The following is a 25,570-nucleotide window of genomic DNA, read 5'->3' on the forward strand; positions in this document are numbered from 1 at the left end:
TAATGGAGTGAATATGTATGTTTACGAAATCGTTAAAATTGTTGGTTGTATCGGTCGATGTCAATGGCCAAAGGCCCTTTCCTGAGCCAATAAGTGATGTCTACTTTACCAAGTCAAAATCGAGTGATAGGATCAAACATTGGTGATTTTGACACTTAATAGTGTCCACTACAAGATTGGCATAAAATTGAAACTTTAAACATTGTGATGCCTTATATTTGAAACAAGCACTTGTAGCAGCAGCCCATTATAGATCCCTTCTATAGAAAACGTTTCCCTTCATAAAGCTGTATCACATCATGAATTTATCTTTCGAAAAATGATGTCATGACCTTGTGAAGTCTGCTATATCCAATATTTTACAGACATCTTCAATATAATTATTATTTTTTAAAAAATATTTATTAGTTTTGTTTGGTTGGGTTAGATCGGTATATAGCCCCATGCCATTCCATATCAGTTGAGTCCCATCCGATACAAGATTCAGTTTTTTTAACATTACAATAAGGGTTTATTTTACCCTTTTGACCGTTGTGTCGGTGCATCTGCTTTCGTAATTAAATTTAAGGGAAATTTATCAAGGCATTCACAATAGATTAATTATTTAACATTTTATTATATTTTTTTATTTAATTTCAAAATACCCATCAAAGATACCTAGTCGGAATAGTCAAGGTTGGGTAAATTGTTAAATAGTTCATTTTTTTACGGGTATTTTAATAAATTTCACTTAAATCAATAAAAACCTTTGGATAGGTTCTCCTTTTAAGACTGCCTAAAAACATGATATTTTAAAATCATCATCATCCTCATCATCCAAACCTTATCCCAATTAATTAAGATCGACTACATGAATTTTATTTCTCCATTCTTCTTAGCATCCGACAATGATAGCGGGAAACCACACGGGACCCAAAGTCAGGTGAATGGAACCCTCCAAGAAGAATTTCGCCCCAATAACTACTACAAATTTCAAGCAAATTACAAATGCCAAGAATCATGGAGCATTTCATCCATTCACTTGCAATGGTAAAACCCAATGTAAGTTATTTTCAGGACCACAATTTTTGAGGATGTATAACCTCTTCCAGGGATCAACTTCAAAGAAATAAAAGTAAAATTCATATGCCCTCTAAATATGTCCGAAAAATATCATATGACTAAACAGATATCATCAACTATTTGGGAGGTCCAGATAGTAAAGGGCTCAAGACACATTTTTTCTAAATAACTATTCGGTGAATCCTAAAATAATCATTCTAGGTAGAACTTACGCCAAGGGAATACGTGTATAGTATATGCTCCCTTGGGATCGTTCTGTACATGATCATTACATATAAACCAACCTACCGCATGATAGAAACTTTCAATAAATCCCCAAACATCAAGAAAAACACAACAAGAGCACCAAATTTCCAACATTCTAGAAGAGTAAAACAAAGTTCATTTTCAGGTTTCTATGGAGTGGAAACACTAACCATGTCTCCCACCCCTAAAATAAACGTACATGGAATACTCATATCAGCTAGGAAATGTAGTAGTATTCATGTGCGTCTTGATATCGCTCCAACACAACATTGTAGAGGGGGTGGACTCGTTCCAACAAGTTGCAACAAGGGCCTAGCACAGCATTTGGTGGTGGGGTAACTCCCAGGTCTTTTGAAGAGCTATATTGGCACACAGAGAGACCACTTAAGCAGTAACAAGTGTGGTAATGGTCTCTTGCCTTTCCAGGCTTGTCCTTGAAACCTCCCTCTAGAACCTGCAAATTAGCTCAAATGGTGAAGACTAACCCAAATGCACTGTTTACCTAGGAACCTGTAATGCGTGTTGCCTGCATGTGCACTTGTGAGAGGAGGGGCGGAGGTCGATGGGGGACCTATAGAGCGTGTGTGTGTGAGAGAGAGAGATGATGTGTTTTTAGCCTTACGGAATACCCTGCATTTATTCACCACATGACAACAAACTATGCAGGAGTTTTTCAAGTAAAAGATCCCAAAAGAATTATGATCCTGCCAAGTGAGCAAAACCAAAATTTTGGAACTTGGAGAGAATATCAGTTAATCTCTATAAAAAAACACAATTCTTCAATGAAAACCTAGGAAAAAGAGCAGCCACGATTCAGAAGCAGTTCAAGCCAGAAAAAATGGAATTTGAAATAAAAAGGAAAAGAACATATCAGATTTGGAAAGAATGGGGTTGCAAAATACATCAAAAAACAAAACAAATAAAAAAAGTGAAAGGTGCAGTAATTTAAGTGGAGGTACCTGACAACACAAGAGTATGTATTGCTGCAATGCAGCACAATTGAATAGAGGACCCCAATCAATGCTTTCCTTGATGAAAGAGGAACCACAATCTGCATGTATTTGATGTCAAGCATCGAATGACTTAAAACTTGTCGATATTCAATGAACTATTCAGAGGAGAATAGACAATGCAAGTAGATATTCAATGAAAAGAAACATATTGATACATTCTACACACCATATTGGACAATATAGAGAGAGACCTCAAACATGACCTGGGGAACTAGCTTCTCCCCTTGAGTTTGGAACACACAATAGGTGATGCCTCATTCCCACGAGCCATTAATAAGCACCACCAGAGTTAATAACACAGTGATCAAAGAAAAACCAGTACTAGAAGAAATAGGTGACTAGGAACTAAATGTTGGACTGCCCGCAATTCTGATCAAGCAATCAACAGCCTTCAAGATACTAAAAGAAGTCAAATCTGGAAACTGATCTACTACCAGAAATTAATTGAAGGTTAAATCTCCATCAAAATCTTCAAAAAATGTTGAAGGAAAATCCTAGATTTCAATTGATAACAATATGGAAATTTCTCACACAACGAGTAGAGAAAGGTAGATCCACTTATTCTCTATCAACTTCGACAGAAATGCCCTTGGACAAACCACCAGAGTGATAAGCTTAACCAAGAAAGCAAATGATCTTTGTAGCAAAGTGATAGGGTATAGAAACCCTAATTTGATCACCAAGAGAAAAATGAAACTTTGCAGTAGAGAAATAGGGCACAGAATCCCTAATTTAATCATCATGAGACACTCTTGAAACTCAATACACCAACTCTCAAGCCATATCAGATCAGTATCGGACACTTTCGTTCTCACAATGGAATTGTTCTATTGCAGTTCGGCAAAGTGGAAGAGGGTGACTTGTTGACCAAGTCACCATCCCACACAAATAGGATCTCACGTGTGGCTTTGGTATGGGAAGATATTCTCTTATCTCCTTCTAAAAAGGAGATGGAGATGGACCACCCTTTTAGGTGGCTATGGGATATCCTTCCAAATATGATTGTTATCCCCTTGAGTCCATACAAATAGAAATCACGTGAGAGGCTTTTGAGCTCCATGTTGGTTTTAACCAAAGTCATCTCTCTTGGGCCATTCTCTGGGCGGACTCTTCTTGGTGTATCAGAGATACAAAAAGCCTTCTTTTGCAGAGAAGAAGAAGATGAAGAGAGTGAAAGTTATCCTTCTCTTAGAGAGAAGAAGAAGAGAGAGAAAGTTTATCCTTCTCTAAGAGATTTACCCTTCTTAGAGAAAAGAAGAAGATGAAAGAGAACCAACGATCCTCTTCTTAAGCCTTTTCTTTGTAGAGAGAAAAAAGAGATAGAAGCGAAGAAAATGAGAGAAAGAGATAACCTTTTATGTTAGATAGAGAAAGCCTCCAGAAAGAAAAAGAAGTATCAGAGAGAGAACCTCAAAGAGGGAAAACCTAGATAGAAGTCTCTAGATGAAAGTGAGCCCAAGAAAGTTTGTTCCTTGGAAGACTATTGTAACCGTTGAGTTAAGAGTGGATTTCTCTTTCTCTCGTAGACGTAGCCTGAAAATGTGAACCACGTAAATCCGGTGCCAGTAAGACTTATTTCTTTATTTGCTTTATTGCATGTTTTCCCACTCATACACGCACATCGACTTTGGCATATTTTTTTATCCCATATATCTGCAATCCGCCATGCACATCCGCATTCGTGCGAGAGGGCTCTAAGTGGGTGAGAGTCTAACAAGTGGTATCAGAGCAAGGTTCAATGACCGTAACCTGACTCCTGAACATATGCTCACGACGGGGAGAAGGTTCAGTGACTCGTTGTTAATCCTAATCCTTTAATCTTAGTCATTGCTCTGGGCTCTGCCCTGACTTGACTTTCGATTAATTGGACTTACGGGATTTTTTGGATTCAAATCCTCATGCGAAAGCTCTACCGAAATTTTGTGAAAATTTCTGCAAAAGCTTAACTGACAGTGGATACTCTAACAATCGGGCAGCAATTAACTGTAACGATCGGGCGGCAGTTAACCATAATGATCGGGCGGCAGTTAATCGTAATGATTGGGTGCCAGTTAATAGTAACGATCGGGCAACAGTTAACTGAAACGATTGAGCGACAGTTAACCTTTAACTATCGGGCGGCAGTTAACCGTAACAATTGGGCACCAGTTAATCGTAACGATCGAACAGCAGTTAACCGTAACGATCAGGCGGTAGTTAACAGTAACGATCAGGCGGTAGTTAACCGTAACACACGGCCGATAGCTAACCGTAACATACGGGCGATAGCTAACTGTAACAGACGGTGGATAGTGTGTGTGAATAGATGGATTCCAGTATCGGGAGCAAAATGATATCACTCAATAGAAATAACTGGATCATCTAGAAGCCAAAGATGGAAGATATACTATATTGTCGAGACTTGTAAACACCTATTGAAACGGTAGAACACAAGCCCGAAGGTATTAAAGACAATAAGTGGAAGAGACTGGATCGAAAGGCTCTCGAAAGTATCCAACAATGGTTGGAAGAAAATGTGTTCCACCATGTGTCGATGGAGACATCCTCGAAGTCCTTGTGGGATAAGCTACATGACTTGTATGAGAGGAAGACCACCAGAAATAATGTGTTCTTGATCCGGAAGTTAGTGAATATGAAGTTCAAGGATGGGGAATCCGTTGCAAAGCACTTGAATGAGGTGCAAAGCATTGTTAACCAACTCGCAATGATGTTGTTCCTGGAAGATAAGCTACATAGTCTGTTTTTGCTTAGTTCACTACCGGATTATTGGGAGACTCTGGTAGTCTCTGTGAGTAAGTCAGCACCGGATGGGATAGTGACCATGAGTCAGGTCACTAGTAGCCTGCTGAATGAGGAGGTGAGAAGAAAAGTCTTTGACACATCGTACTCGCAAGCCCTTATCACAAATTGAGGAAGGTTCATGAATGGGGGACCAAACCGATCGAAGACGAGAAAGGGGATCAAATGTTTTCATTGTGGCAAGGAAGGGCGCATCAAGAAAGATTGCCGGATGCTCAAGAATGAGCAGAATGAGGATAATGCCAGGAATGATTGCAAGGAAACCACTGCAATAACAGACGATGGTGTGGTTGAAAACTGTGGTGAAGGGCATGCAACTCGGATTGGGTTGTGGATACCGGAGCATCGTTTCATGTTACTCCACAAAGATGCTATTTTGCTTCTTACAGAGTGGAAGACTTTGGCTCTGTAAAGATGGGAAACAGCGATTCCTCAAAGATTGTGGGTAAGGGAGATGCATGCATCTTAACCCCATGTGACCACTGTTTGTTAAGCAAAAAACATAGAGCATCTTCCTACAGTAAGGGCTCTAAGGAAATCCTGGATCTAGTGGATTCAGATGTGACCCCATGGAGGTCAAGTCGTTTGGTGGCACATCATACGTCACCACCTTCATCAATGATGCTTCATTAAAGGTGTGGGTGAAATCAAAAAATCAGGTGTTTGAGATCTTTTAGGATTTCCACACTAAGGTGGAAAGGGAGACAAGCAAGCTGCTAAAGTGTCTCAGAGTTAGGAGCATGTTATCCACTACCAAGCCGTATTGGGGTGAAGCAGTCCTCACAATATGCTATCTATATCAATGCCCGTTGTTTTCTCTGGATGGTCAGATCCTAGAGAGACGTTGGACCAGAAAGGATATCTCTTATTCACACTTGATGGTGTTTGAGGCATTGGTGCACATGCTCATAGAACAAAAATCTACGTGGAATAAGAAAGCACTTGGTAAAGTTGCCAAAAGGCAAGAGCGCACGGGAGTTAAGTGCCAGACAGATCCCTTCAACCAAGAAGAAGAATGAAGAAATACAAAAAATTCCCTATGGGTCGACTGAAGGAAGCACAAGCAACGGAAGCGTGGTGAGCTCAGTTAGAGACTATCGGTGAGTGCCCACTGTGCAAAGAAAGTGTTGACCGACAGACCATTAGTCATCACCTTGACCAATAGTGAATTGCCATTGTGTAACAAAAGTATTCACTAATGGACCGTTAGTCACCACCTTGACCAACAGTGAATCACTTTAACAGCTAGTAACTCTATTGATTGACACTGACACCATGAGCAGATTCAGATATCACTAATCTTGTGATATCTAGGTATATCAGAGGAACATCCAAAGTGTGTTTTTGCTTTGGGGGAGGAAAACATGTGTTACATTGGTACAAAGATGAAGACATCGCTGGAGAACTAGATTCAAGGACGTCAATCTCGGGATACTCGATTACTTTTGCAGGGAGAGTTGTTATATGATAGTCCAAACTACATAAGGGTAACAAACTGTTCCAACTAGGGAAAATCCATACCGATAGGAGAATATTGGATATGATGACGAAGACCTAGACAAAAGACAAGCAAGAGTCATGTAGTAGCATGGTTGGGTGCCTGGTTATTTGAGTCATTTGAGCACCTGGTTGATCGCAAAGGAGTGCCTCCCTCCTGGGATTGGAGGGGAAGATTTTTGGGCGTCCCATCCCATGAGGGAGGGACACGAATGGATTTGTTCTATTGTTAGAGGGGCAGTTCGGGAAGAGGGTGACTTGTTGACCAAGTCACCATCCCACACAAATAGGATCTCACATATAGTTTTGATAAGGGAAGATATTCCTATCTCCTTCTAAAAGGAAATAGAGATGGACCACCCATTTAGCTGGTTATGGGATATCCTTCCAAATATGGTTGTTATCCCCTTGAGTCCATACAAATAAAAATCACGTGAGAGACTTTTGAGCTTCATGTTGGTTTTAACCAAAACCATCTCTCTTGAGCCATTCTTTGGTCGGACTCTTCTTGGTGTATCAGAGATACAAGAAACCTTCTTTCGCAAAGAAGAGAGTGAAAGTTATCTTTCTCTTAGAGAGAAGAAGAGAGAAAGTTTATCCTTCTCTGACAGAGAAGAAGAAGAGAGAGTTACCCTTCTTCTTAGAGAGAAGAAGAAGATGAAGGAAAGACAGTGATCATCTTCTTAAGCCTTTTCTTTGTAAGGAGAGAAACGAGAGAGAGAGAGAAGAAAAGGAGAGAAAGAGAACTTTTCCTTTTAAATAGAGAAAGCCTTTAGAAAGAAAAGAAGTCTCTGAGAGAGAACCTTAGAGAGGGGAAACCTAGAGAGAGAAGTCTCTAGATGAAAGTGAGCCCAAGAAAGTTTGTTTCTTAGCAGACAATTGTAACCGTTGAGTTAATAATTGGTTCGTCTCTTTCTCCCATGGATGTAGCCTGAAAGGTGACCCATGTAAATCCAATGCCAATAAGATTTATTTCTTTATTTGTTTTATTGCATATTTTCTCACTCATACACACACACATCGACTTTGACATATTTTTGTGTCTCATATCCACGATCCACCGCACGCATCCGCATTCGTACGAGAGGGCTCTAAGTGGGTGAGCCCAACACATGGTACCAAATAGGTCCAATAGCAAGGTGTCATATAGTCAAGAAAAAGTTGTCTATAGGGCTGCCAAGGGGATGCACTCAGGGCGGGTTGACCTAGCCTGTGTTCGGCCCAAAATTTTTTGGGGCTGGGCCTGGACCCAAATTTAATTTTTTTTGGGCTAGGCTCGGGCCTGTCTTAAATACCTTGGTCGAGGCCCAATCCAGCCAACATGAAAATTACTGCTTAAGAGGATTCAGTTTCCACGATCTAAATGTTGCACCACCTACATTCGGCGTCTCTCTCTGAATAATATCTTACATTTCTTTACATCGAGTCTTAATGGTAAAAGCTAAAAAATCATGATAAACTAATTTTACAAAGAGACTTGTGATACCTAATGCCCAACTTTCTCTTTCTCCCTAGTTTCAAACAAAAAAAACAAAAATCTCTTTTTCCTAATCCGTCTTTTTTCCCACTTTTGTTTCTTGGTATTAAAAAATAGTTATATTCTTCTCTTTTCTAATTGCATTCTTCAAAAAAATGGTTTTCTCACTCTGCAAGATCTCTTTATGGTGTTGGTACAATTAATCAACTTAGCATGTATCTAATTGTTGTAGCAAGTGAGCATGTAAAAAGAGGAGATGATAACACTTGTAATTATCGAGCACACAAAAAGGTAATGCAATTAAGTAACATATATAGACCATTTATATAGCCACTATTGTAGCCATTAATGCAGACAATACCTAGCCTATATGAACTGCATACTTTTGGGCTAGGATCGGGGCGGGTCAAGAATGGCTTGGGCCTGGCAGGTCAAGGGTGAGCCATGCCCAGCCCAAAAATTCATGTCTGGCCTAGCCTGTGGGCTTTAGATCCTGACTGAATCCAGGTCCGGCACGAAAGCCAGCAGGCCGGCTGGCCCATTTGGTAGCTGTAGTTGTATGTAACCATACGTCACACGATGTCGCATTATTAATATTTATTAAAGTGGAAAGTACAACATTACCCCTGGTGAATTACACTGCTGTAGAAATATCATTTGGCCATATTTACATTTACTACATGACCATAAGAAGCGGAAATAAATACAGTGGAAGTACAATAATGAATTTTGACCCTCTTTACATCATGAATCGAAGTGTCGATTTGGCAAACAAGGTAATATGCTTCAATATTTCAAACATTTCAAACGATGACTTTGAGATTTATCTTCATATCAATATGTCCTTTTGTATTTTATGATTTTTCTAGATGGTCATTAAACTTAAAAAATATAAGAAAAAGCCACTGATTTCAAGAGTGTGACAAGACGTGCCAACTTTCAACAGCAAGGGGTACCTTTAAATGAAGGGATAGTTCTATCTTGGTAAAGGTACCCTTCTGTGCTGCTTTCCTCTTCAGATGAGTTATCTGCAGATTCGCATGTGTGCTTCATAGACAATTTCTCATCTTCAATATGTGAGACCTTCAGTTGTTTGTCAATGATGGATGACATCCTTTGTATCAGCACGAGGACACCACCCTGCCAAAAAAAGTACCAAGATAAAAAAAGAGAATCACATTTCTGTGATTTCTGTGATTGTAGAAGGCAAATAATCATACCTGCCAAAAGGAGTAACAACCATCAACCAGTTTATTTGTTCTACCCTGAAACCCGCCTTCTACTCCTTGACGAAATGCAACCCAATCCTATTTACATACGGAGATGACCAATAGATTCTTAAAAAGAAAATAAAATAAAACAATATATAATGGTATTTATTTATTCATCTATTTATTTTGATGCATGAAAATTCATCCCAAAGGTCTAGCACAGGAAGTAAAAAGAGAGTTATTCAATTTTTTTTCTCTCTATGAACTTCCACAATGCTTTAAAAAACTTAGAAGGGAAAAGAACAATTGGTTCTTTAGAAGGAAGACAGGCAACAAAAGGTTTGGTACGGCACCAAAGGGGATGTCATCAGATTATTAGCTAGAGGTGTAAGAATGGTGGATATGGTTGAGCATTTACAAAGGTTATTTCAAGCTTCAGAAATAAAGTGTGCAAATAATGCAGTAAAAGTGCTTACACACAAAGCGGACAGTGAAATCAACGGAAGGGACCCTTGTAAATGTGGGGACTTCTCGGATTTTGGTTCTAAGATTATAAGCCACATGAATTCTTTTCACTGATACATCCCATTCTCTCCCTTTTGTATTTTGTGTATGTTTCTCAATGGGAGTTTTATCATTTTTTCAATAAATAATAGGCAAAAGAAAAAGTCATAATTTTCTTTGATAAGTGAAACACAATAATAGCAACAAATACAAACACTAAATACAAATGTGTATAAATTACAAATTAAAAAATAAATACAAATGAAAAACAATACAAAGAACTTTCAAACAAAAATATGTTATGAAACGAAAGAAACTCACAACAAGACTCGGTAAGTCCATACGATCAGCCTCATTAATCAGAATCATTGCAGCCAATCCACAGAATGTGTACCTTCATGTTTTCATGGGCCAAGCAATCACATAAATGCGTATTTATACATATAAACTGTGTCAGATCTCCAAAAGTGGAAAAATAAGAATAAAGGAAAGGGATGCTTCCTCACGATGAAGTCTCCAATTTAGATTTTTCAAAAAAGAAAGACACATGACAAATAATGAAACATACCCACCATGAGCTTCAGAACCGGGTTCCCCAGCAATGCCACCTTCATATGTTTGGCAACTAGATATAGGATCGGAGTAAATCAATGGGCAGAAGCATCTCATTTCATATGCCAAATAAACAGAAAATAACATTGATAGAAGAACATGCTCTAAAATCATACGATGAAAGCTCAATAGAATTTGCACAATACATTCAGATGGGAGAACAAGCACGAGTGCACGATAGTAATGCATTGGATGCTACTATGATAAACAATCAGCCAAGGCATAACATTATTTAGCATGCAGAGGAATCATTTGAATCATGGGGAAAAATATATCTAGATTTTTGTTAAGTACCAAAATATTAACAATGTGTAGGTTTTTTCAAACACGATACAATCTTTGGAATATCGTGAGATTTTGGAAATCTTACTATGTTCTATCACTCACCATGAAGTGGTGATTGACCAACATCTGTCAAATCTGAATTACAATTGCCAAAATTCAGGCCAAATGTTCACCGCTAAATCCATCCAACGTATGACATATTATTTGCTCTGAATATTAAAATGAATACCCAACTATATTTTGGAAGAAATTCTAACTGAAATCAATAGGAATTCTGGTCATTCTCTTCATATTTAAACTTTCCAAATTAAAATTTAATCTGCATATGCATATAAGTAAACTAAGATTGGAAACCAGCTTACTAATTCTAGAATACAGCATCATACCAAAAATAAGGAAAGTCTACCTGGCATATAAAATACTTTCAACCATTTATAGGCATCAAAGTAGTCATGAACAAGATATTATTTCGTCAAAAACACCACATCCACACATACACTAATTACAGATTTACAAACACAATAACTTAGGTCATGTATTTTACAACATATACTATCAAAATAAATGACAATCATTTATAATTGCTTCCTCTGGAAATCAACTTGCACTGCTCTTTCAAAAAGTACAAGCATCACAAGAGGCATTACGAAATGGGGAAACATGCCACAAGCTGAATCCAACTCCATTGATCATCGACTTGGTCTGAAAATCTGTATATATATTAAGTCCCTAAAGGCATGATGAAATAAATTATAATAACTTCCAAAATTGTGCCAGAATATAGCCCCCAACTTAATAGATCCATATGAAATCATCATCATGGGACAAGAATCTGAATTTTTTCAACTTCTGTCTCTTTGAAGCAAGGCAACAATAAATAGAGGGAAGGATCACAATCTATTTGGATCCAGGCATAGATATTAAAATAAACCATACAGCATAATATTATTTGTCAAAGTAGCTGCCTAGCTATGCTAATTATATATTTGAAAAATATAACACAAAATTAAATAAACCACATGTACAGCATCCGAATTTACCAAAATGTTCTCGTACATTATCATCAAATTGTATAGCTTGTAAGTATTTAGGTAGCATATATAAGCAATTTGTCAAGTATTTTTGCTCTCTTAAATGGATTAAATACCAGCAAACATGTTGATGGGCAATTCATCGATGATCAACAACAAAATAAAAAAGATGGATAACTCTAAGATGTTGTTAACGTAGTCATCATGTAAAATATTCTCCAGTTTCTCTGTGTGACTTCTAAAGCAATTTACAAATTTTTCACCTATAACAACACTCTATATTTTGCTTATACCTCCAATAAAAGTAATGGACAGATATCCAACATTTCTGTGTATTAACAAGATCTTTGAAGATGAATATGAATATGAACACCAACCTAAATCTCAGAAAAGATACCACCGCCAGATATCTAGTGCTTATACTAGCAAAATTGCCATTTAGAACACAAGAACTATATATATTAAAGAATCTGATAATGGATAAAACCAACCTCAATATATAATTTCCAACATTCTGTACAAGCTCATAATCCAGAATGTTCAGAATACTTGCAACCTGAAAAGAAACAAGAATTCTCATGAGCTAAGAAATAGCCAGCTATGAACTAAAGCAACAGATTATTAAATGTGATTGAAATCAAGACACCATAAAGCATAATTCAAAAAAATTTCTGAATATCGGTAAACTTATCTTCACATTACTAATTTTCATACATTGGCACCTTTTTTTATTATTAATAGCTAACTAGCCATCAAAATCTAAGAACACCAACTTGGCTCAAAAATCCCCATCCAGGGTTAGTTGAATCAAGTGACTATCAACAAATAGGGGGCAGTAGTACAATACAACAGCAGCAGATTAATAGAAGTGAATGAAATCCATATGTGCAACAATTTAGATGCAAAAAATAAAGAGAAAATAGAACTAGGGCATTTTTTCAATAAAAGAAATAAAGAGAAAAGAGAGTTCAATGTTTGTCATTTTTAAGAGAGTGATTATGTTCAGCTCATAATAAACTTAAATACACATTTTTCTTTTTGTCGATAAACTCTATGGGTGAAGAAAAAGGAATACCAGAAGTGGAACAATACATTGGCAATATACTATGACCAAAAGAACTCCCACACAGGCACACACTCATTTTTATCTTAGCCATCCCATTCCTTCCCCACTTGTATATCCAAAACCTTCTTCAAAACCAGCTTGTCTCTTCTCCTCAGAATATCCCTCACTACTGACTCAACCTCTCCTAAGTTCCTTTCTCCATCGATGGGATAAACACTACTTTGGGCACCATGCCATTGATCGATTCTTTCATTGGGGACCATAGTTGTTCAAATGGGACGGGATCGGAAGTGAATCAGGGATTAGAAGCGGGGGATCACAAAAGGCTAAAAGATCCCTGTGGTAGGGAATATCATATGATGCATATTCTATGGTCTTGCTCTTGATCTTTTGGGGATCTTGATCCAACCTTTTGGGGTTTCTTGGTCCCAACCTTGTGGGGATATTATTCTCAACCTTTTGGGATCGTGCAAGAAATTAAGAGTACAATGTGTAATTTTACAATTTCCCACTGAGAACTAGAATTAAACAATGTAATCTTGAGATATAGAACTATTTTAAGACCACAATGTTTAATTTTTGTAAAAATTAACTGTGTAATCTTTAACAGGTTGGGATTGCTCCCAACCTTTTGGGATCTTGAACTCGAATAGCGGGGATCAAGATCTACAAATTTAAAAATTGAGATCCCTTAAAGATCAATCTCATGGAGTACTGCAGAGAGATTTTGGAGCTGAAGCACCACCTAGGTTGGGCGATCCCAGTGATATGTCACCATTACCATTTTCTATATGCCTTAATCATCAGCCCCAAACCATTGGCTTTATATTCCCCTAATATGTCATATTACCAACAAGAACTCGACTAGCTTTCATTACCGAATTACAAATCCCTTCCCTGCCAATAAAAGATAAAAGTCCCCGCCCTATTCCACAAATTACTAAACAAAAGGAAAAGGTTCTACCATGTGATACCATACTAAGATTAAAAATGCTGATCACTCCCTTAGCACATGCCAATGGAAGGCAAGGTCAGATTATCAAGTTTGTCTCAATTGTGATGCTACTATGCTGAAGGCAAAATACTAATAGCACTGGACTCCCAATTCCACAATTTACCTAAAATGTAGAAGTCAGTGAATGAGGAAAAAAATTATAGCCTTCAGGTGATTCTCAGTTACAATACTAATCCAGAATAACTTATCCAGGATTGTCTTTAACTGCTATTGAAAGAATTAAAGCAGTTAAATTTTAACTAATGACCTATGAAGCTTTTGGAAATATCTCTAGGGATTCTCAGATGCTAGGACAATATCAGTCTACAAAAGACTTGCAACATAAAAAACAATTTTATTGCGCATTTCAAGGTCAGTACTTACAGAAATTGCAGTGTAGCAAGCTCGGACATCCATTTCACCTGCATCATGCATTCTGATGGAAGAAATATCAACACATTGAAAGTAAATGTGCCTAAAAGATACGAATGCTTAAAGGTACAATTCCCTGAACATTATACTTGGAGCATTAGTGTAGAATACCAATTTATGTTATCAGCTAAATACTGTCATTTTTTGGAAATTCCAAACTTCTCACGAAGACAGACATGAAAAAGATAATTAGCATTAGGGAAACAAATATGAAACCAGTGTTTTAAAATACGGCTGCATAGCGCTTTATGCGGCCGCATCATGCGCTACGCGGCTTGAGGCGCATTGGCTCAGGCCGCATATGCCCTTTTTAGGGATGAACCTGCATATGCGGCATCTCCCGGCGCATAGCGCCCGTATACACCGCCCAAGCTCATGGGCAAAAATAATGCCCACGAGCATGGACAGTAAGGTAATCCTCCCCTCCCCGAAACAGGGGAGAGTGGAAGGGTTTTGGGGTACAAAACCGCCCAAACCCAAAAAAAGGCCATGGTGGTGGTTGTTATATCATAAACAATAGTTAAAAAAATGGGTGAAATTTTTTTGTTTGAAATCATTGGATTGCTTTGGATTTTGGTTGGGTTGTCGATTGGGATTTGACTTGGGCATTGATTTGAAGAAGTTTGGGCATCTATTCATCAAGGGCTGAGAAGATATCAAAATTTTTCAATTAAGTTTTCAGTTCCTAACACTTTTTTTTTGGGGCAATGTCTCCACAATCTTTTAGTAAAAAGGATCTGGCTTGGAAATATGCAAAACTCAAAAATCCAAAAGATTGAAATTGTGTTATTTGTACTCTTTGTGGAAATATCAAATACTCATCAGGATTATTTTCCGAGAAAAAGAACACCTAGCCGGTATTACTAGGGGTCAGAGCATGCCCACAATCAACCAAAAAGATTAAAAATTAGTGAATACATGGATCGCTTAAAAAAAACAAAAGAAAGGAAGAAAATTATACAAAATGATATATATAATAGATGAAATTCAATTATAATGTTTATACCAAGGGATTCAAAGTCTCCGACAGCTGATAATATTGGAGTTAGTCATCCTTATCATCAGAGCCTTTTCCCAGCTGGTAATATTGGAATTAATGAATAAATTAGTACCTAAAATCACATAAATCACCTCAATATTTTTGTCATGCATTAGCTTATTTTTCTGAGATTTTTTGGAATTTTTTATATTTATTGACTGCATCGGGGTGATGCGCCCACAGCTAGACCGCATCGGCCACCCATCAGGTCCGCATCCCGCATTTTAAAACAATGTATGAAACTAGTATTTATGCATGATTTTAGTGTTTTTAGTTTTTATCATTACTGTCCAAAACAACTAATAGTTCTATTTAATCCAAGGAAACAGCATAGATGTCCAAGTCCAAACCTGAAAGCTCCAGATGGGTCTTTCATCCTCAGCAGGAACATGTGCATTTTGTCTCTGAAATGCGGGCATGTGATCAGATCAGACTAATTTACAGAATACACGAGAAATTAATATGCAAGAGAAGAGTTAATCGTAGTAAAAATATTCCACCTATTTATTGATGACAAAGCCTTTTCTCCTCCTATAGTGATTAGTGTATTCACAGCTGCATAAGTTGTGGCAAGATGTGGAATCTGAACATTTTTTTCAAAAGTGGAAAACATGTTAGTAAATAGTAATGTTGTAGAGGAGGCCACCAAACATAAGTTTTCTGAATGAAAGAAAACAATTTAAAGAATTTTGGGAATGTCATAAGACAATGGTAAAAATGAACTCTTGCACATATCAACATTATAAAGTTGCTCTCATACAATCTTTCAGTAAAATCTTGATATTACAGATGTCCCACTCTGAAAAGTAATATACTCTTATTATGATGCCAAAATTTTCTATTAATAGAAATTTCCAAGAAATGCTTTCTTATCATTTCCAATGCTTATAGAGTACAGATAACGCTTTTATCAGATTTTTCTTATTAGAATAAAAATTATGCAATTTTTTTTATATTAAATCCTTTGCTTGATACTGCACACTTCAAGATGTAAAAAGGTATCATGCAAAATATATGCAAATTCGGAAAGGATAGAAAGAAATGAAACAAAAACAACACTCCTACGTAAACTTGCCTGGCCAGGTCCTCCACCATATCCACCATTAGTATCCTACATAAAGAAATTAGAAGCAACAATATCAGGGACCACATGATCGGCATAAGCAACAAACTACTAGTACTTGGCTCATGACCAAGGTTTTTATGCTATACATATGACGTAGTCATGTATAATGCAAATAAATAGCAGCTGCTATTGACCATCAAAACAGCTAAAAACGACAAACATTAGAAACAGTGAAAGAAAACTGCACAGTCCATCAATAACACAAATTAGATGGCCCCAAGAATACATTATTTGAGCATCCTGTTTCGGATCAAAAGTAATGCAGTTTTACTAAAACCCAAATAATGCTGGGGTATCATCTAATCATGATATTGACAATTTTCAATAAGAATCGTATGTACAGAAATACATCACTGTATAGGATACAGCTAAAGTAAATTGTGTTTTTTCTGATGGAACTAAACTAATAACAACAATGAAAAACATCTCAAAGTTCTGCAACAAGGAGGACAACCTTTTTCTAATCCTTCAAGATGACTTATCTCCCTCTACATTATCCTATCCTTTCTCCTCATTTGAGACCTCAATGACTTCCAATGAATCATATCCTTCTATAAGGCTGCTTAAATAATGGGGCAAACCGGGTTCACAAATTTTATATAGCTGCAATTTGCCCCCCTGTGATGCCTGCAACTTTTATCACACATTGATTGTTAAAGATGATCTGTGAAGGATGTCCCATCCTGTTCTTTAACTACCTTTCGCCTGTGCCCCATTTAATGGCTGTAAGTCATCCCTAGGGAAATCTTGAGCTATTGGAGACATAAAAAGGTATACATTAACATCTAAGTACTATGCATTCGCCCTACAAAGCTCCCCAACCATTAACCTGAAAGTTAATCTAGCCCCATCAACTAGAAAATTGTATGCATCATCCCACATAGGCCCTGAGGATCCTTTTCACCGCTTCTTCAAAGCATACGCTCAGAGCAGACTCAAGGTGAGGATCAAAGGCTATAGGGAGGTCCTAAACCTCTACTCCAGCACTAATTATGACAAACGGGCCCTCATTGAACCCCTCTCAGTGGTCGTAGATCAGCCCTCCCTCCTCAACCCCCACCTTAGGTGGTCCCCTAGGCTGACGGCCATCCCCAACCCCCTTGGTCCCTTATGAAGATCATCTCATGGAACGTCCGGGATTTGGGACAAGACCTCAAACGTAATGCAGCGCGGGACATGTGCGCCACGCACAATCCACTCCCACCATCTTAGCCTTAACATAAACAAAACAACCTGATCCCTCTCTTCAACTCATTCGCCAGGTCTAGGGATGGAGACCTTGCCAATGGCTTTCGCAGGCTACCTCAAGTGCCTCCAGGGGTATTTGGGTTATCCGGAACCCCTCAGAGCATTCCCTAGTGTCCTCCCACATAGGGGACTTCTCTGTTACTGCTATCCTTTCTAGGACCTCGTATGGTCTTCTTTGGAAATTCACAATTGCCTATGAACCTAACTCAACATCACTCAGAGCAACACCTGGGATGAGCTCGATTTCATTGCCTCCCTCCCTCACCGCTCTTGGTGATCAGGGGAGAACTTCAATATCACTAGGTGATCGTTTGAGAGAAACCCAAACTCCAATATTTCACAAGGAATGTCGGACTCTTCCGTCTTCATCTCCCGCAATGAACTCCTGGACATCCCTCTTCAGGGCAACCTATTTACCTGGTCAAACCACTCTGTCCAAACTCGACAGGTTTCTTCTCTCCCTGTCTTGGGACTAAGACTTCCCCGGCTCTAGTGCTACTTCTGACCACTACCCCATCCTTCTAGACACCCAACCCGCTTTGAGAGGCCCCAGACCCTTCTAGTTCGAACTTTCTTGGTTGGAAGAACCATCTGTATCATCTCTTATTCCTCAATGGTGGGAGTCGTTCTCACCCGTAGTCTCGGGTAGGGCGAGGTATATCCTTCAAACTAAAATTCAATGCCTCAAAACCTGGAGCATAACCATCCCAGGAGATTTCTCTCATCTTAAAAACTCTCACCTGGCCACCATCCAAGAGTTAGATAGCCTTGAAGGATCCCAGTCCCCTCTCAAGAAAGAAGCGATTTATCGGTCCTAGAGATCCAGGGTCAAATGGCTCCGCCACAGAGACCACAACACCGGCTTTTTCACCGAATTGCCAATTGCCGACATCGGGACAACACCATATCCACTCTCAAGGTGGGCAACTCGATCCGCGATCGACCTCAAGACATTGAAGCAGCCATCCTTTCTTTCTACCTAGACCTCTACTCTGCTCTGTCGAACTCCATACCTAGAATAGGGGACTCACAATTCCTGATGGTGCCTCTGCTTTAGCTTCTGTGGCTGGAACGTACATTTTTCGAAGCTGAAATTCTGAAGGCCATTGCGGATCTGGGCAAAGACAAAGCGCTAGGCCCGGGAGGCTTTCCAGTAGCCCCCTTCAAGTTGTTTTGGGATACTCACACCTGACTTCCTCAGTTTCTTTGAGGAATTCTACCACCGACGTATCCTGCACCAAGCGATGAATACAACCTTCATCGCCCTAGTTCCTAAAGTCGAAGGGGCAAAGGAACTAAAGGATTTTAGGCCTATCAGCTTGGTCAACACAACCTATAAGATACTATCCAAAGTGTTGGCCTCGAGAATGAAAGAGGTCCTACCTTTTGTGATCTCTCTCTCTCTCTCAGAGCACCTTCATCAAAGATATGCAAATTTTGGATGGGATCCTGGTGGCACATGAGTGCTTATACTCTAGACACTTAGCAAAAAATGACGTTGATTTTAAAGAAATACCTCATTTACATTCTAGATTTTGGATGGGATTCGGGCCACATTTTCAAGATAGACTGGGAAAAAGCTTATGACCATGTTGATTGGTCGATCTTGGATGAAACAATGGCCTAAATGGGGTATAGGGATTGATGGAGAAAATGGATGCGGGGTTGCTACTCTCATCCATATTTCTCAATGTCAAGTAATGAGGTTCCCAGGGGTTTCCTTCCCTCTTCAAGGGGTCTCCGACAAGGGGACCCTCTTTCTCCATTCTTGTTCGCTATTGCATGGGAGGTATTCAGTCAATCTATTTTTCGTATGTACCACTGGGCCTCCTGTCTAGTTCAAAAGCAGTACCAGAGGTCCCACGGTCTCCCACCTTCAGTACGCCGATGATACTCTGGTGTTCACTGATGCCATCCCAGAGGAAATTGAGTGCCTACGCCTCTTCCTCAGATGCTTCGAGTACGCCACTGGTTTCAAAGTAAATATAAAGAAATCCACTATGATAGGGGTGCCTCTCACACCTTTGGCGACTAGAGCTCTCATCCCAGATTGGAAGTGCAAAGTGGAAGACATTCCTACTAGCTATCTTGGGATGCCTTTGGGCACTGGAAAATCTAAGAAGAGACAATGGTCTCATGTTATAGACAGAGCAGACCACAGGTTAGCAGGTTGGAAAGGCAAGTTCTTGTCTTTTGCAGGAAGAAAAACTCTCATAAAGGCAACCTTGTCCAATACACCTGTATATCTCATGTCACTCTTCCAAATGCCTACAGCGGTCGCCAATCACCTGAAACAGCTTATGAGGAATTTTCTTTGGTCAGCAGATTCTTAATAAAAAAAAATTCACTTCATTGCTTGGATAAAGTCTGCCAATCAAAGCACTTGGGTGGACTAGGGATCAAGATTCTCAGAAAACAGAACACGACACTGCTAAGAAAATGGTGGTGGTGTCTTGCGAACAACAATAACCTGCTCTGAACTCAAATGGTCAGATGCAAATACAAAATTCCCCTCGATGCTTGGTTTCCAGAGGGTAGTCGACAGAGTAGGACTTCTGGGGCCTGAAAATCTTTTGTCTGCCCTCTCTATCTTCAAGCAAAACATTTGCTTCCAGCCAAGGGAAGGCCTTAGAATCTGCCTCTGATCTGATCTCTGGTTGGGCCACACCCCTCTCAGGGAAAGGTTCCCTTCCCTGTTCTCTCTAGCCACCAATACCTCCCCCTCGATAGTAGAAGAGATCCTGAATGCAGGCAGCTCCAAGGCTTGGAATTTGTCCTTTAGACGCCCTCTCTCGAACGTTGAATTCCTTAAATTTATCTCACTCTCATCCCCCTCTTACATGCCACATTCATCGCCCTCTCTGGGCTAGATAGTCTCATTTGGACTCCCTCTCCCTCGGGTTCCTTTGTCTGAATTCTATGGTTTCCAAGGTATGGTCCTCGATAGCCCCACCGAAAGTTCAAGCTTTCAATTGACTCGTGGGTTCTGAAAAAGCTCTCCAACGCAGTCCCTATCCCAAACCGCTATGTCATGTGCCTTTGCGAAGAAGAGAACAATCCTCATCTCTTTATCCACTGCAATATAACACTAAACTTGTGGAGCAGATTCCTACGACTTTTCGGATTGTCTTGGATTACACCAGCCTCCATTCCAGCCCTCTTCAAACTTGCGGGGACCCTCCTTGGCGGCCTGGCCCAAGGCGGCCAGGCTCTTATGAAAGGCTTCCATAGCGGCCACGATTTGGGTAATCTGGACAGAAAGGAACTCAAGGATCTTTCGAGCAGTCAAATGCAAAGTCTCAACCCTTTTTCACAAGATTAAGACCTTGGTTATCTTTTGGGTCTCTAATCACAAGGCCTTCAAAGGTATTTCAACTTTGTCTTTCCAACTAAGTTGGGAACAAGTCCTCCTCTTCCAATGTCGTCAGGCTGCACGAGCTAGCTGCTGGTCTTCTCCACCGACCAGTCTGATAAAGTTCAACTTCGATGGGTGCTCCCTTGGGAACCCCGGACGGGCAAGTATCGACGGAGTTTTCAAAGACCACGATGGGTACATCCTGGCCTCTTTCTCCAAGCACATTGGCCATGCCGACTCCTAGCTTGCCGAGTCTTTGGCTCTTCTCACAGGACTCAAAATGTTAGACCCCGAGTGGGGACAACCTCTTTTAGTGGAAGGAGACACCCGGAATATTATTACCAGGGCTGTCGGCTACGCCACACGACCTTGGTATCTTGCATCTATTTACGATGAGATTTCACAACTTTGTAGGGATATAGCCTTCTCAAACGGCCTGGCGGACCAGATGGCTAAGGATGGAGCTCTCGCACAGGTCGCAGATCCTTAGAAGAATTCGAGACCCACGCTTTGATGACCATGCCCTTATCCTTTTGTACATTTGTGATTTTTGTGGTCCTCCCCCTCGGGATTTTTACTCTTGACAGACCTTTCTCTTATTCCTTTTTTGTACATCTTTGAAACAGGCAATGTTATAAGCCCCTCTCATTTATTGTATAGGCTTACTTGACCAAGGTTAGCTTATTTTTTGCCAAGAGGCCCAAAATGTGGGCGCTCTCTCTGGACCCTAGTACTCTTCTTCTTTTTCAATACAATAGTTAACAGCATCGAAAAAAAGAAACGCACACCCAAATCATAGATCATTTGCATTTGTATGCCAGTTACATCCTTCCAAAGGAACCTCCACCTTACTTCCCAGCAAAGTATCCATTGACGAGTGTCTTAAAGTCAGCTATTATGAAAGTTATTAAATTGGTTTTCTTGTAGATACAAGAAACAAGCACTCGATGGGGCAGCAGAATACATAAGCTACATTTACAAAGCCACCACAATGATAAATTCTACAATCCAATGAATGGAACTTAAAACATCATCTTCTTTTCTTGGCTTTTTAATTGATTAGAACATCATCTCTATAACCAAAGGGTGCAGGAAATCTTCTCACCCATGGCTCCTGTACCATCAGGTCACATGCCATCAGCAATCTAACAAAAGAACCAACCTCCAGTCTGATCATCCCTTTGAAAGTACTTTCAGTGTTTCACTTTTGCATAAATTCCACTTTAGCAATTAAAACCTTCACTTAATATTATACACAATTTTCTTCTTTTTGCCCAGCTCTTGCCCCCAAGTGTACATTACAACTACATTCACAATACTTTTTGCATATCCCCATAAAATTTAATTAAATTGTGCCATAAAGACAAACCAGAACAGGTATGGCCACTGACTAACAAAAATGCAAGATTGAGAGAACCTTTTCTCAATGCAAAAGCAATTAAAGGTCATGACATTAATAGGGTAACAAAGGTAAAGGCAAGCAATCTCAAAACCAAAAAAGTCATAGCATGACAACAGCTCACATAAGAGATCCACATTATAGTCTACACCATATCACGAACCTGACAACGGGAAAGAAAGTCAATTGCGCGATCCTCCAGTTCGTCATCAACAGAATCTCCCAATAAAGCAATTGAATGAATAATCCAATAGCAAAGCCAAGGGCGACTAAAACCCACAAAAGAGAAAAGATTCACAGCATTTTAATAAACAATGTTGCATATGAATTTAGAGAACTAACTTGTTGGAATAAGAAAAATAATATAGATAACTTTTAATAACTAAAAGTAAACACAAGAAACTACAAGTTAACTATTCTCACAAAAAATGCAGTTTCCTGTTCTCACAAAACAAAAAATTTATTAACTAATATTAATATGGGATTGTATACTATGAGACCATTTATCTTTGTTACAAGAAGGTTACAATTGCTATTTGCTACTAGCCATTAGATGCTAAATTGGATGGCTTCGAGTGTGTCATAAAGTTTGAGAATTTTTCTTTTAAACTTTGAGTCTGGTTAATGACACACCCAATTGAGATCTAACGGACAAAATTGATTGCGACCTCCTTGTATTAAAAGTAAATGATCTCTTTCTATACTATTCCTATTAAAATAATCTTTGACAAATAAAGGAAGTTGAATATTCAATCAGTGGGCAGAGAGAAAGATACTTGGCATCTAACACACTATAACCGGGTCCAAGTTGCTTAAGGCCTGCATTGAGAAACTCAATGTGTCTTTCATACCAAAGCTCCAGCCTGTGGTGTAACAAAGCATTTCACAATGAGAATGAATAGGAACCATGAGGGTTACACATGGTAAATAAACACTTAATGAAAAGTTAGTGGATTTTAACTACTCTTAAGAAACAATGCAAGCTTAAATTACTAGCTCCATATCCCATCTGAGATGAACAAGTTTTCGCATTCATTCAATGGTGCCCTTGAGAGACAACAGCCACTATAAAGAGATGGAAACCATTTCATAGTTGAGAAAGGAAATATTAGTTGCTTTTAATGAGAGTCAACACTTCAGAAATCGATATCTCCAGAAAATCAACACTCATGCGAGGAGGAGAAACCCCAATTCCAGTGACCAACAAAGAAAAATGATTTATGTTCTAGAGAGAGAGATCGAGGGAGCAGAGCCGATATAAGTGAATAACCCAAATTTTGACTGGATTTCTAGCAAGATAGAGACAACTCAGGAAATCAACCAAGAAAAAGTAGTCCACAATAGAAATGAAATTGAAGAACAAGCCTTTTCTTGATAAGAGAGAAAGAGAGTAACATACAGTAAATCTTTGGTACCGGGAGAGGCGCCAATCAAGGTGTTGAGTATCTTTCCCACCTTCTCTTGAACAAGCAGCTGCTGTCGTTGTGTTACAGTGAAATCGGAAGCCATTCAAGAGCGATAGAGAGATGGTTTCAACTTTCGAGGTCAGAACTGTTATGCTAAACTCTAATGGTCGACACTCGAGATATTGAGAGGGAATAAAGGACTGAAACTCCCGAGGAGATCGAGAACTGCGAACGTTTTTCAACTTATTAGGGGTGGCAACAGGTCGGATCCGGATCCGGACCCCGACCCGAATAATAATCCAATTTTAAATTTGCCCATGCCGGCACCCATCGGGTATCTGGTCTACCTATCGGATCCCATTTCTTTTTAGATCCATTGCCACCCTATAAGTATCAGCTTCTTTTTTTTTTTATGCTCTCCTTTACCATCATATACGTTCTGTCTACGAGCTTCTCCTTTTTTGTACCAATAATATTGTAGATATTATTAATATTGAGGCAATATGAACAACTGCATGCCTAAAGACACATTATTGACATCAAATATCCTATGGCTATGGGTACGAGTCGGGTATAGGTCAAGTGTAAGTGGATTTGGATTGAGACCCAAACCCGGACCCGAATAGTATTAGGGTTCAAAATTCGAACCCATACCCGAACCTGAGGCCATATCTACCCCATCGGGTTTCGGGTCTGGTCAAGTCCATTGCCACCCCTAGTATACTTATCCAGCTAGGAACAAAATATGAGAAGGTACGAGCCATAATACATACATAAAGTATGAAACATACTCTTTACAATAACATAAAGATTTACGTATTTAGCCCCAAAAGGGTTACATCCACAAGCATGACAAGTATAAATCCACTATACTAATAAATAGATCTCGGTACATAGAATTATCTCTTTAATCATCGACAACACCTAGGCATGGCAAGTAGAAATCCCATGTACTAATAAACTGATTTTGGGATATAAAATTACATCTTTAATTACCGATAATAGATCCACTCTTCTACCTAACATCACCCATCGATCCTCTATCTCTATTCTACAACCAAGCTACTGTACCAGCTCTTCTAACAGCATCACCCACTAACCCCCTATCTCTATTCTAGAGCGAAGATATTGTCCAGTAAGATATCCATCTCTATTCCACAACTAAACTATTGACTTATCTCTATTCCAAAACTAAACCACGATACATGAAGCAACTTTTCCCACACGGTAAGCTTGCATACATATTCTTTTATCTTGCATCTCATATATATGATATTAGAAAGCCACACCAAATGGAAAACTTCTCATATTACATATATCTTAAAAACCAAGAGTCCTAATCTTTTTAGATTCGTATTTTATTTATGGAATTTATCTATATCAATCTCAATACCACTGTAACAATCCTAAAATTTCAAAAAAAAAAAAAAGGGAGAAAATATGCTTATAAATAGTTGATGTTTTGTTTGAGTATGATAGTCCTTGTGGACCATCACTGTTTTCAAAAACTTTTGCTTTGAATTAACTTTTGCTTTGCCTTTACTTTTTCCTTTCCCCGCTTTTGCCTCCTGCTGCTTGCAGCTGGCAGCGTCCTTTAGCGGACGTGGTTTTCGTACGATAAACGTTTGCTTTTAACGCGACACCTCAGGTATGAGGTAAAGCGTAAGAAAATAATATAATAATACGTTATAAGAATTTAAATAGGGGATGTGAGCACTCCCACCCTAAAACAAAACTTTGAGATCTCTCTCTGGTCGAAACACAGTGA

General features: G+C 39.1%; 1 protein-coding gene across 2 annotated transcripts; it reads right to left on the reverse strand.

The window, feature by feature from the left end:
• Positions 1-832: 832 nt before the first annotated feature.
• Positions 833-24,033, reverse strand: ERA1 (Prenyltransferase family protein). Of its 2 annotated transcripts, none has more exons than XR_016060465.1 (14): positions 23,796-24,033; positions 23,173-23,259; positions 22,560-22,665; positions 16,344-16,379; positions 15,769-15,851; positions 15,619-15,672; positions 14,182-14,233; positions 12,229-12,293; positions 10,382-10,434; positions 10,131-10,203; positions 9,315-9,401; positions 9,051-9,234; positions 2,268-2,359; positions 833-1,762 (listed from the first exon to the last, which is right to left on the reverse strand). XR_016060465.1 is itself a non-coding variant. In XM_006844900.4 (14 exons), exons 1-14 carry the CDS (start codon positions 23,903-23,905, stop codon positions 1,526-1,528), a joined length of 1,323 nt encoding a protein of 440 aa, XP_006844963.1. In that variant the 5' UTR covers positions 23,906-24,033; the 3' UTR covers positions 833-1,525. The 2 variants fall into 2 exon arrangements, 1 of the variants encoding a protein (XP_006844963.1); XM_006844900.4 differs by having other exon boundaries at positions 10,378-10,434.
• Between the last annotated feature and the right edge of the window lie 1,537 nt (positions 24,034-25,570).

The sequence above is a fragment of the Amborella trichopoda genome, chromosome 1, assembly GCF_054954075.1.
Source record: "Amborella trichopoda isolate Santa Cruz 75 chromosome 1, AtrichopodaSantaCruz75HAP2 v2.0, whole genome shotgun sequence".
NCBI classification, from domain to species: Eukaryota; Viridiplantae; Streptophyta; class Magnoliopsida; order Amborellales; family Amborellaceae; genus Amborella; species Amborella trichopoda.